This window comes from Epinephelus fuscoguttatus, linkage group LG6 (genome assembly GCF_011397635.1).
Source record: "Epinephelus fuscoguttatus linkage group LG6, E.fuscoguttatus.final_Chr_v1".
Classification (NCBI taxonomy): Eukaryota; Metazoa; Chordata; class Actinopteri; order Perciformes; family Serranidae; genus Epinephelus; species Epinephelus fuscoguttatus.
Genome location: NC_064757.1, coordinates 7,269,394 through 7,283,919, shown reverse-complemented (window position 1 = coordinate 7,283,919; position 14,526 = coordinate 7,269,394). Strand labels below are relative to the sequence as shown.

Genomic DNA, 14,526 nt, shown 5'->3' with positions numbered 1-14,526 from the left:
TTTTTAAAATACATCTTTTACTTAGGTCTAATTAAGTACACATGTAAAAACTGAAGTCCATTTACTTACATATACACCTTCATGCTATGTATTAAGCAAATAACAGGACACACTATGTACAGACACTATACAAAGTAAGCTGCCAAGGCAGCCATTTTGTCTTTAGGTTTTTTAGGATTGCCACGGCGTCCCCTGCCCCGTCCCCGTCCCCGTCTCGCACCTCCACCCCGATGCATGGCATGCCTCATGGTGGCATGTTTGAGCTCCACCAGATCCTGAAAGACTGGATCACAGAAAACACAGCCAGTGTGTTGGGTCTCGCCGGCAGGAAGTGGGGTGCGAGTCTTGTTGAAGTCAACTGCGACCAGAGAGGCATCGCAGGCATCACAGCTCTCCTGAGCAACCTACATGAAGTGAGAAGGACCAGAGAAGCAGCATTTAGGATCAAGAGAAATCGGAAGACTTATAATAATGAAACATTCACGAAAAACAAGAAGTCATAAATACAAGGCTAAGGGACACATGAGCCGAGTTCAAATCAGTCAACAACTAACAGCCTACAGTGTGTAAGCTGGTATAAAGTGCTTCATCCTTAGTGTCATCAGTATTCTTCAATCAACAAAGTGTCTGATACGTTTTAAGCTACAGGCACTGACATGAATTGTTTTCAATGTCTAATATGTGACCTTTATACATCATATATCTTCTATTCTATTTCTGTAATATCTAGACAGATTTACAGTACCTATAGTAAGATGCAAAACTAGACAGATTGGCACCAAATTTTGTACAGATGTTTGTATTTCCAAGGGGATGCATAATAATTGCGTTGGTGATCCCTTGACGCTTCTTTCAGCGCAGCCAACAGGTTCACATTTTCAGTGAAATATATTGACAACTATTGGATGGACATTCGTGAAATTTGTTCCAAACATTTCACCTAACCTTAACTCTCACACCATCATCAGGTCAAACCAACAATGATTTAATGCAGTAAAGTATTGTAAAGTATCGTGTGTGTACCCAAAGCCTAAGAAAGTTTTATTTCTCTCTGCAGGGCCGATGTGGAGAAAATCAAATATCACAATATATTTGACCAGTTACCACCATATCAATATTGCCACAATTAATTAATTAGTTAATTAGTGGTGCTTTCACAAAATATTTACACAATGAGATTTTTTAACATAATCATTGGTAATGTCGATATAATGACTAAGTGATGATCATGATATCTATATAGTATGGATATGTTGCCAAGCGGGCGGCTCGGTGGTGTGGTGGTTAGCACTCTCGCCTCACAGCAAGAGGGTTGCCGGTTCGATCCCGGGCGTGGGAGCCCTTCTGTGCGGAGTTTGCATGTTCTCCCCGTGTCAGCGTGGGTTCTCTTCGGGCACTCCGGCTTCCTCCCACAGTCCAAAGACATGCAGATTGGGGACTAGGTTAATTGGTAACTCTAAATTGTCCATAGGTGTGAATGTGAATGTTTGTCTCTATGTGGCAGCCCTGCGATAGTCTGGCGACCTGTCCAGGGTGTACCCTGCCTCTCGCCCGATGTAGCTGGGATAGGCTCCAGCCCCCCCGCGACCCTCAAGAGGATGAAGCGGTTAGAAGATGAATGAATGAATGAATGAATGTTGCCAAGCCCCACCTCTGTGCTATAGAGCTCCACTGCTAAATCTATTAAAGAGTGACTAAACCCTCAAAGCACTTTTTTCTAGGTGAAATCCAGTGTATATGGTTATTTAGTAGCACTGGTGATGGATTCAGGTGCAAATCTTGACTTTTAAGTGCAAAACATTTGATATCTATATATTGTTTAAAACATAGGCATAGCACCTGCCCTCTAGTGGTTGAAACCTGGCTACTGCAATTAATTTTGCTACTGGCTGATCTGAGGCCTGTACTGTACTACAAAGCCAGTTCATCTTACTCAGGGTGTCTTTTCTTTCTCTGATTCGACTAACCCTAACACTGGCTGTCTGAATAACTGCTATTACGAAGCTGGTTATCAACTAGTTAGTCAGCTCCGGGTTTTTCTATCCGGCCACGAGTGCATTCATGTGAAAGAGGCGAGGGGTGTTAATTACGAGCAACATCATCAGACCCATGAATGACTTCAGCTGCTTCATATTATGAGATGTAATGGTACAGAAAGTGTCTGGGACTGCGAGACAGTAAAATGTACAGTAAAAAAAGGCTCTGTATTAAAACCAGTAGAAATAGAGCCCTGGAACAATGGAATAATTCTACTGACCTATAGCAATATATAGGCCACTCTTTTTTTTTTTTTTTTACCTGAGACTCTGGACTTTTGTCCATGGATACTTTTTTTCTTACATGATCTAACTGGTTAGAGGTCGGGGTGTGTACAGGTTGTGAACTAATACTCTAAACATAACCTGCTGCGGAGCAGGTTAGTTGTTCAGCATAAGTTACCACTGTGATTTATCCCGGTAAAAAGAGAACCAGCTTCATAGTACTGAAGAGTTCACCCTGAAGATACATCACCAACTCCAAATCCTGCTTTGTAGTACAGGCCTCTGGTGGCAGCTTTTGCCACCAATCAACCCCAAACTCAACCCCTGTAGCCCATCAACATCATCAACATCAACATCATCTCTGGCTGAAGGTGCATTGATCATGGCAATCAGCTGCTTGTGTTTGGTGCATGCAGAAGTCTGGATATTTTGATCAGTTCGTGTGTTTGCTTATTCAAACATTGTATGTGATGTTGGTAAGCATTTCAAGATAACTACTTTTGTTGGACGATATATTGTCAGATATAATTTATGAATAAATATTATAATTGTTGTTTTTAGATCATTCTATGACACCAATATATTGATAATATAATAGCAAGATAATGCATATACACCCTTTCAAAGAAGAATAAACTTTTAATTTTTGAGAATATTCAGACAATGAACAACAAAAGGGTAAAACTACAAATAACAGACTTTTGCCAGGGATTGGCAAGAATTGTAGCACCCAAGTCTTGTAATGGTCAGGAAAACCGTGCTGTTGATTCTAGAACTGTGTTAGCTAAAATCCTGGTGACATTCTTATATAAACAAATACACATGTAAACACAACGGCCAATATCAAGATCAACCAAATGATCGAGATCATGTCCACATGTCGTATGACAAGTCAATAACATAATTATCATAATGGGACTAGACACTGGGCCATGTAAATAAGATGATCTTGACAAAAGACAAGACATAGGACCATTTTCTTACCTGGACTCTGTGTGCATGTTCAAAGAAGTGCACCACCACGTTGCATTTATTACAGGCCATCCTCCATTTTGGTCCAGAGGTGGGATCCAGCACCAAAACCCCGCTATCGCACTCCACACACTGTCCAATGCCCAAGGAGTTGAGAGAGTGTTGACAGGATGGATGGGTGCATTCATTGCATCCCATACCTGGTAAAAGCAGTTATGAAAAAGGGGTCAGAATAATGACTGCTAAAGGCTCCATCCTTGGACCTCTCTTGTTCTTGATTTATATCAATGATTTGCCAATGGTTTGCAATTTTTTTTTTTATGTATTTTATTTGCTGATGACACGTCTGGTTGCATCACATAAAAATGTTGATACTCTGTTTCAGGAAGCTAATGAGGAATTATCATCTATTTCAAATTGGTTTTGTATGAACAAACTCTCTCTTAATATAAATAAATCTAATTTTGTGCTCTTTTGCGCTAAAAACAAAAAATACTCAAAAGAAAATGCCAAAATTATCTTAGACAACAAGGAAATAACTCAAGTTCCTCATATTAAATTCCTAGGAGTCACTGTTGATGAGAAGTTAACATGGACACTCCATATAGATCATGTATGCAAAAAGACTATGAAATCAATGGGTGTCTTGAGCAGAGTTTGTTCACTGACCAATCATTCTTGTCATTTAACCCTGTACTACAGTCTAATCTTTCCTTATATTATGTATTGTAATTCTGTTTGGGGCGCTACATGCTCTACCTATCTTAATAAGATTCTATTAGTCCAAAAAAGATTTCTGAGAATGATTGGTCTTGTTAATAGATGCTACCCTTCAGCTTCTTTATTCAGAAGATACAAACTTTTATCTATCTATAATGTAAACAAATACCAGATTTGTTTATTTATGTATAAATTCATACATTTAACTCATGACTTGCCAAGTGTTTTTCAATTTTTTTTCATTTTTTCTTTTGATATTCACTCATACTCCACTTGACAGTCCAAAGACATTCATCGCCCTTTTTGTCAGATTCCCCTTGTTCAATTCTCACTGAGTTATAGAGGACCATCTCTCTGGAACAACCTATCACCATCTCTTAAAGCATCATCTTTACTGGCAATCTTCAAAAATCAAATGAAAAAGTATTTAATTAATCAATTTTAATGTGGATTTTTTTTCCTTGTTTGACTTGTCCTTGTTTTTGGTCTGACTATTTCTTAGTTGTTCGTGCATTGTCAAACACATAATCTTATTGATGTTGTTAATTTTATTTGCTCTTGTTTTGTCTTGATTTTTTTTTCCTCATTCCTCCTCCTTCTTGTCCTTCTGCTTTCCTTCCCCCTTTTGTTTTTTTTTGTTGTTTTGTTTTGTCTATTTCTTATCCTTATTGTATGATTTAATTGAGAGGAGGTTCTTTGATAAGCCTTTAGTGGCTTCTAACCTCTCCTGCACATTTCCTTTTTAATCCTGTAAATTTTATACTGTCTGTTTTTAACATTATGTGCAAATAAAACTAAAATATACTAGACTTACTAGTGTTAGAGCTAGATTAACGTTTGCTGTCACAGTCCCAAAGTTCCAGCTTATCAGCTACTAACAACCACAAGACTGACCAAGATTTTAATAGGCTAAGAGTTTTGTCTTACCTTTCTTCATGTCCCTGAAAGGTGGGTTGCTGAAGCAGTACGGACACAAGGGGTAACTTTTGCCCCGGGCCCCAGAGGTCCACAGCACAAGCTCAAAGTCATCCAGTGGACAGCGGAGCTCCTTGTACAGCTTGATGGCTCCATTCTGGGGAAGACTGTAGGTCTCGTCACAGTGGGAGCAGTGGAGCCTACTAGGCTTGGCCTATAGATACACATTAGGATCAGATGTGTTGTGAGGATAATTCACTTTCAAGTGCATCCTACTTGATAGTTGAAACAGCAAGGTGCAAACATCACATTCTGACCTACCCAACTTAGAGACCTTGTTCTGTGGCCACTTAGCAAAGGAAAAAGGAGGCTGTCATTAGTTTTAGAGTGTTTGTGGTTGGTCTTGTAGCTAGTTATTTGTAGTTTACTACAGCTTAGAACATGGCACTCTTAAATACTTGATTCTGATTGGTCAATCAACAAAATTCTGCTGTGTTTATTTCTTGAGATATCACCGCTGTCCTGCTGCTCCGTTGCTAGGGACGCCATAGCAACAGCCTTAGACTGAGGAGCATCAAAATCAGTTAATGTTAGTCCACACAGGCCAAATAGGATCGGAGTGGAAACGGAAACGTACCTACTGAATGTATACACATTAGAGGTGGGATACCCGACCGAAGCCTGACGGGTCCCATCGGGACCCGACAGATCGGGCCGGGTTCAGGTAGAATTCTAGAAGTGGCGGTCGGGCCGGGTCGGGTTCGGCGGCCTATTTTCTATACGTTTTTCCCCTCTATTTTCCATTCAGAGCTGGGATTTCTGTTTTTACGATTCGCTTGAGAGCACCTGTATGCACCACAGCCTTTTAGGGACCCTCTGCACCGAAATGGGCTGCTTCTGACTTGAGACTGAGAAAATCTACCCCTGGATAACAGTATCGATGAAGTGGAACTGTATGCAACACAGAATCACGTCATGATGAATGAGAGGGAAATTTTGGGCTGGTGGAGAGAACACCAAAACACCTTCCCCAAGCTAAGTGTCCTGGCTCGCAGCATATTGGCTATCTCGGCTAGCAGCAGCACAAGTGAGCGCAATTTCAGTGCTGCTGGAAGAACCGTCGAACAGAGGAGGACATCGCTGGACCCATCTTCAGTGGACGCTATCCTCTTCCTTCATAGCTCCAAGTAAACCATGATGGTTGGATGTAAATAGTTCAGTTAAACGGCTAAGTTACAGCTTCAAGTTCAAGACTGGGTTCGAGTTAACAGCGGTTGTCTTCAGGCTGGTTTCTTCAAAATGAGTTCAACAAGAGACAATGGACTTCAATCATTAATGGTAAGACATATTTTTTTTTAATATTTATCACTTCTGAATGCTGATAATGTGTAATGTGTTAGGTGTAGGCTACACCCGCTGTGGTGTTATATAGCAAACACCTGCTGTTGTCCTGTTTTGTTTCACCTTCACCCGCCGTGGTGATTGTTGTAACATTAATATCAAGGTTACATGATAAATATGATGTGGTGCTGCTGTTTTCGCCTTCACCCGTCGTGGTGATTGTTTTAATTATTATGATGACATGATTAGGCCTACGAACGTTACAGTATGAACACCCGCCGTGGTGATATTGGCTTAATATTTGGCATCTGCCGTGGTGTTTTGCACATTATTATCCCTGGCATTTACATTCTTTTTTTTTTTTTTATAAAACCTTGTAAGAGCGCCTGATTGGTGCCACGTATGTGTGAGGAATCATGCCATATTTTCATGTCGGAAATGACTCGTTTTTTGGCTTCATGGCAAGCACGGCAGTATTATTTTATTTTGCTGTATGTTGCGCATCTGCAACATTTTGGTAATGACTGTCGGCCGTCGGGTCGGGTCGGGTCAGTCAGTACAAAGTCGGGTTTGGTCGGGTAACAGTCTGAGAATCTCAGCCCGACCCCACCTCTAACACACATGCTGCTGCACCCAGACAGCTGCAAGTCTGGGTGCTGGGAGCGGCACTGGGGTGAAGCATCTGCACACACTGTGTTACTTTGATTTCATTGCTGTGTCAGTCTGACATCCTGAATATATCCTTCAAATGCATATTGTAGAAATTTGAGAGTATTTCTCCAGGGAGTGCAGTTAGCGACAGTGGGAGCGTCATGCCAGTCTAGCTCCAAAACCTAAAGTTTGTCGGACTTAGCAATAGTAACTAAGGGGGGCGTGCCTTAGCGAAGGGTGAATTCAATATTAATTAATTTCTTTTTGCAAATTTTGAATCAATAAAATGTGCTTATTATTATTTTGTGTCACAACACTGAATGTTTTAGTAGTAAGCCATGTTCTAAGCGGGATAATGTATAGTGAGCCGGTGACAGTTGAAAAATAACTCATGACAGGGGAATGTACCTGTCGGCAGTTATTTTTCAACAGTCACCGGCTCACTATACATTATCCCTTACATGCATACTCATTTAGAACAGTAGTTATACTGATGACTAGCAACGGTACCTTGTATGCATGCAGGGCCTGTATCACTATGGAAACTTATTCTGAATCCTGGAGCCTAACCTTGAGTAACCTGTATGGCTTTGGTTCCAGGTTCTGCCTTTAGTTTCTATTGTTTTACAAAGCCGGTTATACATCAATAAAAAGGCCACAACAGGACAAATATAGTAATTTCTATACACTCTTTGGTGGCCAAGTGCAGTGCAAACATACACAATGTGACACTACTATTTATTTCCTTTTACATTTTACATGTAATGACTTTTAACATGATTAAACATACTGGATGGGCCCCATGTGCAGCAGAGGGCCGTTAAAATAGATAAGACTGTAAATAAGACCAGCACCACCACTGACCCCCAAAGTGGGTCGTGCAGTGACAACTTAAGCAGAACCAATGACTATGGCTGCACTTTTAGTCCCGGCTTGCTCAGTTACCTTCGTCGAGCCTTATTGGCACTATGGTAACACTGGTAACACCGTCCTCACCTATGGTGGCCGAAGGGCATTACCAGCAGTAATTGCCAAATGAGCGACAGTCAGCATGTGGTGCAGAGCCGCAGCAGGTAGCCAAACAGTGTAGCATGAATACCTTATTAGCTTTGTTCTTTATGTGATACTGCATAGTACTATCATCCTGGAAGGAAGGAGAATTACCACCAATGCCATTCCTTCCCCTGTGCCTGGACTCCCAAACACAACCCCTTTCGTGAGAGTAGGACAGCCCTCTGTGATACCATTTGCAAGAGTGGAAACAACACTCCTGGATACTGCCCAAGACTAGAAAATGCAGGTTGATCTGGACCCAGAAACTCATCTTTCCACCAGCGATCGTTACAACTAATTTCTCGCCGGACCTGATCTTGTGGTCTACCTTGCAGAAGTCCTTGTACATCGCGGAGCAAACAGTACCATGGGAGGCTGTAGTCAGGAAGGCTTATAAACATAAAAGCTAGGGATGCACCGAAATGAAAATTTGTGGCCGAAGCCGAAGCCGAATAATATTAAACGCTTGGTCGAATACCGAGTGCCGAATACCGTTGTTTAGTATCATGGTTCTGAGTAGTATCACGATACCACAGCGAAAATGAGGCAGATGTCCCTTTTGTCATTTATGAAAAGATAAATCACTTTTCTATAATACATCAATGATATTTCAGTGGAATACATTACTTATTGACTTATTCATACTTTAAAAACAGCATCAATGAGTGATGAATGTGGGGGGGGGGGGGGGTCAAAATAAAAAAAAAAAAATAAAATAAGAATCAGCCACCCTCCTCCCCTTCATAAGTAAAGAACAGTCCCTAAAGTGCGGTGAGTTTTGTGGGCCGTGAACGGCTCGTTTCTCCTCTGACATGTCACATACCTGTGTTCGGCTGGCTCGGCTGTTCAGGTACTTTTGGGCAGTCATGACACCAAAAAGAGGATATTATTGGAGCCGACTTCTCCATCGCCCGGTAAGCCGATGGCCACCGTATTTGACAGGAATACATTACTGTCTGTGTCTGTGACCCCCGTTCAACCCACAACCGATGGGATTTGCCTTTTGTTTCTGCTGCTGGTTGAAATCTGTAGGCTGCTCGCACAGCGTGCTGAATGATTTAAGCCTATTTTGCTCGCTCAAAACTATTTTTAGTCGCAAATGTGAGTGCTTGACGGACGGATCGCCACACTGCCAACATTTTACTCCACCCGTCACGGCACACTGTTTGATTGTGTTATCAAAACACGCCGCTATTATTCCGCCTTGTTTTTAACTTATTCCGCCGAATACTAAAAGTGTGTTTTTTTGCAATATTCGGCCGAATATATTCAGTTACTGAATATTTGGTGCATCCCTAATAAAAGCCTTAAGTATACAGAGCAGCTGAGGCAGAACAACACGGCTGACGTATCCAGGTGCACCCTGTAGAGATTGGGTGTAGAGAATTTGTAGCCACATCAGTGTTATCCCTACCATTACATAAGGGGGGGTGCCCTGCCGCCCCAACAGCAACCCCCGCCCCCTCTTTAAGGTCAAGTTAATTTTATTTTCTATATAGCCCCAGATCACAACAGAAGTCATTTAACATTACCTTTCCTATAGAACAGGTCTATACCTTGTCCTTTTATGAAACAAACTAAATAGTTATCTATCTTATTCACACAACAGCATGTAATTTCCGTCTCTAAATGGTTGCACGTTTACAATTCTCCTCTGCCCTCTGTATCACGCATGGCGCGTGCACACACACACACACACACGGTGTGTGATGGTGTTCAGTTGTTATATTGACTGCTGTCATTAAAAGAAACACATGAACATCATGATTCCTTTAAGTGTTGTGTCCGCGTCCATTAAGGTTTACAAGTGATTAGTAAAATACTACATGAAAGTCAATAAAAGGAATAACCTGACTGCATGTAGAACTTAGTCAATGTTTGGTGTCTATTGCTGTAAAGAATAAAAAAGTAAAAGAATACAATAGGTGTGCTGTCCTGATAACCTTGTGGTCTTTGACACAAACCCTGTGACTGTAAGGTCACCAGTTTGAGTCCAGCTCGGGAGTCTTGCTGTGTGCATCCCCCTGTTTTTCTCCACTGTGTTGGGAAATCCATTCACATACACTGTGTCTCCTGTTCTTTATAAGTTGCAAATGCATAGGCCTATATGTCAAACAAGTTAAAAATAACTTAGAACAAGTTAAAAATAACTTGTTCCACACAAAAAGCTCCAACAACTAATGCACCTGCTTCAAGCATTCCTCAGGGGAATTCTAATAACAGACAATTTTGATTGGATCACTGTACCAGAACAGAAAGAACATCATACAGTCCAGTGCACTTCGTCCTGTATCAAATAAATAAATAAATAAATAAATGTTCTTGTTGCTGCCTCTTCCCCTAAACCAGTGGTTCCCAACTGTTGAGTTGTGGTCCAAAAGTGGGTTGTGGTGGGTCTATTCTGAATGGACCACAAGTGATTTGCAAATATGTCAAGTTAGTAAAAAACACGCTTTATTTTAGAGCACAGTGAATTGGCACAGAGCTACTATTTCAAAGTGCCATCATCTGCTGTAGAGTGAGTGACTACATACAGCTACGCTACAGAGAGCCAAACTAGCTCAACCGCATAGCCAAACACAAGTATGATGCTGAATATATTAAACTGTGTGGACCCTGAACTAATGACTGGGGAGAAATCTGGACCCCATGGCTGGACCAGTTTGGAACCACTGCCCTAAACCACTGGATGCTATTTACCACAGTGCCAATCTGTTAATTACTTAAGACAGCAATCACACTCTAACTAAGAGTTATATGAAAAGCTCAGAGGTCATCACTGACAAGCTACGTAAGCTACATGTGCTGGATGATTCTTTGTACAAACTTTCATGAGTGACACCAACAAAGTTTCTTGAAACTGTAATGAAGCAAAAGTGGGCAAATGTACTTTCTCGGTGCACGTAGAGCAATATAACCACGTGGGTTCCTTGTCTTACATAGCTCCCAGAGGACGTCATACATGTTACCTTGTACACCACTTAACAGTCACATGCAACTCACTGCACATATATTCAGATACAATAACAATGACCAAAAGACGTGCTGCCTCATGATTCATTCATGACTTTTAAAGTGGTTCTGTTATCAGATGGAAATGGTAATGAAGGAAGCACGTCAGCATTTGCTTTTTTTTTTTTTTTTTTTTTAAGCTGAACTTTGAAGGTCGGAGCTCAGCAATTACATATGTGCTCCAGAGAGAAACACCAATGGTGCCTTGATGAAGTTAAAACTCAAGTGTAGAAAAACAGTAAAACAAAACTTGTACAAAGCGTTTGAGGGTGGACTAAAGAAGCATGTGATTGTGAGACTGAGACTGCTGGATTCCAAATCTTAATTTTTAACATTTTGGAGCAGAGTGTCGACCAAATATACTATATATCCAGAGGCTTCAAGATACTGCTTACCTGTTATACTGTTGTAGTGCTTATCCTGTTTCCCCCACCTAATGACATTTTCAGGTGTTCAGTGGAGGAGAACGGTGCTACGTTAGGAGATTTTATCAATACTATTTGTAGTTTCGATAAAGTCTTAATGATACCCATCCCTACTCACGATCAAATCTGCAATCATGCATTCTTCAAATTATAACCATAGTTTTGACTGTTCTGCTGACCTGGATGTACTTCATGAAGCGGTGGCACTTGCCACAGCGGGACAGTGGCTTCCCAGTGGCAGCAATGGGGGAAAAGGAAACCTCCATCAACTCATCCATACCTGTTTAACACAACAGACAGATACTGTGTGTCAAAGCTGCCTAGGAAGGAAGCAAACTATAGCATATGTCTGTGCAAAATTTTCACTGGTTTATTCAGCACTACAACAGTGCTGTCAACTCCTTTAAAACTTTAACCATTTACTGTTACTCATCTTGCATTCACATCCACCTTTCAAACCATGCTTCTGAATTAGTACATATCCTTGTTATTGACGTCACCACAAATATGCAGTTTTTGATCATTTTCCCTTGCACAGCTTATTCAGAATGCAATTTGTCCTCTCTCAAAGTCCTTGCCAGGGTACAAAATTGATAAAGAGATGCTTAACTTTGTTCCAACTGAAACTTTTGTGACACATTCAGGTCTGTCTGTGTCTTTCCATTATCAGTCTTTTCAAGAGAAAGTCACAAAATGGTACAGAGTTATGTAAAACCTTTTTTTTTGGATGACTAAAACATAAATAAGGTACACATGACTCAAGGAGGGTTAATGCAGGGATCTTACGTTAATGCAGGGATCTTACTGTACAAAAATGGCCAAAACAAACAGTTTTCTAAGGTTTCTAAAACAAAAAGTATGATTTGGTTAGCTCAAATTTCTGGAAACATCTAGAGCAGGGGTCTTCAACATTTTTCAGGGTACAGACCCCTTGGTCCAAAGACAGACAGCAGGGACCCCTACTACATACATTTTCAAAAAAAAAAAAAAAAAGAGTTGCACTTGAGATAGTTCTGAATATTTTTCGGGTCTTCTCTTGTTTGCCTAGCTGCTTACTAAGCAGCAGTTGTAGCACTGCAAGGTGCGTTAGCCTCACCCTCTGCACTTTCAGTGGTGGTTTCTACGGTGGACGGTGTGTCAGAGTCTGTTAAAAAGTTATGAAACAATCCGTTGTGGCACACAAGAATATCTGTACACTTGACATAGTAATACAGCTAACTGGCTAATATGCAAAAATAATTACAGGTGCTGCACAGTGATGTAGCGTTAGCTAGCTCACATGATCCTATAACGATTCCTGGGTTACAGTCAGCCTGTCAAAAATGTTGTGTACTGTTAACCAATAGGTTTTATGAATAGGCTGATTTATCTTGGCTAATAATTTGTTAGATTCACGTTAATGTGGATTTTTAGAAACATTTTACTTACTAAAACTTACATTAGTTAATTAGATTATTTAGAGGTTATTTGGTGGCCCCCCTATAGTAACTCTGAGGGTCACGGACCCCCTGTTGAAGACCCAGGATCTAGAGCTTAGCTACTTTTGGTCTCATTCATGAAATGTTCGTATATCTGTGAGTAGATCTGCACATAAAAAACTTGGTATGAAAAACCTACACTGTATTCATGAATGCTGCGGAAAACTTGGATTTGATTGTAGACACATGTGCATGTCTGTGAATGCAAATCAATTTTATTATCATTTTATTATTAGTGGTGTGACAGGGACAGGTCAAAGGCCTGGAAGGAGGTTACAGATGCCATTAACTCCGTGTCCTCTGTTGTAAGAACCATCCAAGAAACTTGATGCAAACAAATTCGTTCTGCTCACGTTTCATTATGAGACCCAGTATCTTTTTAGAATTGAGGTGTGGCCCTAACACAATCACGTAGAGTCCTTAATTAAGATTTCATTTCTATGTACGTTAGAAGTTATACTTGAGAATTGACAGATGCGTGTAGAATCACTTTGAAACAATGAAAATCAGTTACACCTTGGGCATTTGAGTAGGGCTACAACTAACTATTATTTACATGATTTATCATCAATTGTCTATAAAGCAACAGAAAACACAGAAAATGCCTCTCACAGTTTTCTAAAGCTTAAGGGACATTATCAAATTTTTCTTGCTTTTTCCAAATAACAGTCCAAAACCCAAAAATACTCAACATCCTCATATAAGACAAGAAACACACCAAATTTAATTTATCCATTTAAAAAGCTGAAACTGTCAAATGTATTTTTCTCAATGAATGTTTTAAATGACCGTTATTAGGATTTACACAGTGCTGCACAACTTTTTGCAGACAATCCCTTGAAGGATTTTGTGCTCCTGTGGCTGCAGTCAACTTACTGGTAATGGAATCCACAAAGTAGTGAAACTTCCTCTTGAAGATATCCAGCGTGTGCTGCAGGACCTGCTGGTAGTTAGCCTTACCCAGAGCAATAAGGTTCAGCTGCTTCTCCACAGCGCTACGTATGGTGGGCAGCACTAGCTCTGCATCTGCAAAGCACACACACAGCCAATCATTAGGATTTTGATACTGTAGCATTCTACAAAACCCACTCACATATTTCTATTCTCACTCATAATGTAGCTCATAAATTTCAATGAAGTGGACCATTCTGTCTGGTCCCATGTCCTAAAAGATTTGATTATATGGGACTATCTGCATTAGTGGACACAGTGTCCAAAGATGATTCAACAATGTTCTAGAAACCTGCGATCAGGAAACCCACATGCAAATCAGAGAACGTAGAATAATACAAGGCAAATGACCTGTCTTGTAGTAGCCATGTACCAGGACAATGCCCAGGTTGGTTGGCTTCAATTTACGTCCATTCTCTACTGTCACATAGTTCCTCTGGCAGATGTTGTTGATGTGGACAGGGATGCTAGCATCAGTACCTGGAGGGTGGAGGACAGAGGACAACATCTGTTAAACTGTGTATTAATATTATCAATATCTCTCAGCAGATGAATACAGGTCCAGTTAAAATGTATTGCTTAATAAAGACCAGCATCAAGCAGTGAATACTGATTTACAGTAATCTGCATATACAAAGTCCATAAAAAATACCTTTGACTAAAATGTATGTGACTAAGAAAGGGGTGCCTGAGTGATGGGCATCAATTTGTCACTATAGTTCTTTTGTGGTATTTTGCATGTTGAGT

At 40.6% G+C, this 14,526-nt stretch overlaps 1 protein-coding gene across 1 annotated transcript in view; it reads right to left on the bottom strand.

Moving 5' to 3' along the window:
* top3b (DNA topoisomerase III beta) overlaps positions 1 to 14,526 on the bottom strand; it is a 30,476-nt gene continuing 15,950 nt past the window's right edge. The window contains exons 13-18 of the mRNA XM_049579880.1: positions 14,131 to 14,259; positions 13,705 to 13,854; positions 11,530 to 11,630; positions 4,881 to 5,082; positions 3,246 to 3,433; positions 1 to 404 (exon numbers count right to left, since the gene is read on the bottom strand). Coding sequence (XP_049435837.1) covers positions 126 to 404; positions 3,246 to 3,433; positions 4,881 to 5,082; positions 11,530 to 11,630; positions 13,705 to 13,854; positions 14,131 to 14,259 — 1,049 coding nt within the window. The 3' untranslated portion in view covers positions 1 to 125. The remainder of the gene's footprint in view (positions 405 to 3,245; positions 3,434 to 4,880; positions 5,083 to 11,529; positions 11,631 to 13,704; positions 13,855 to 14,130; positions 14,260 to 14,526) is intronic.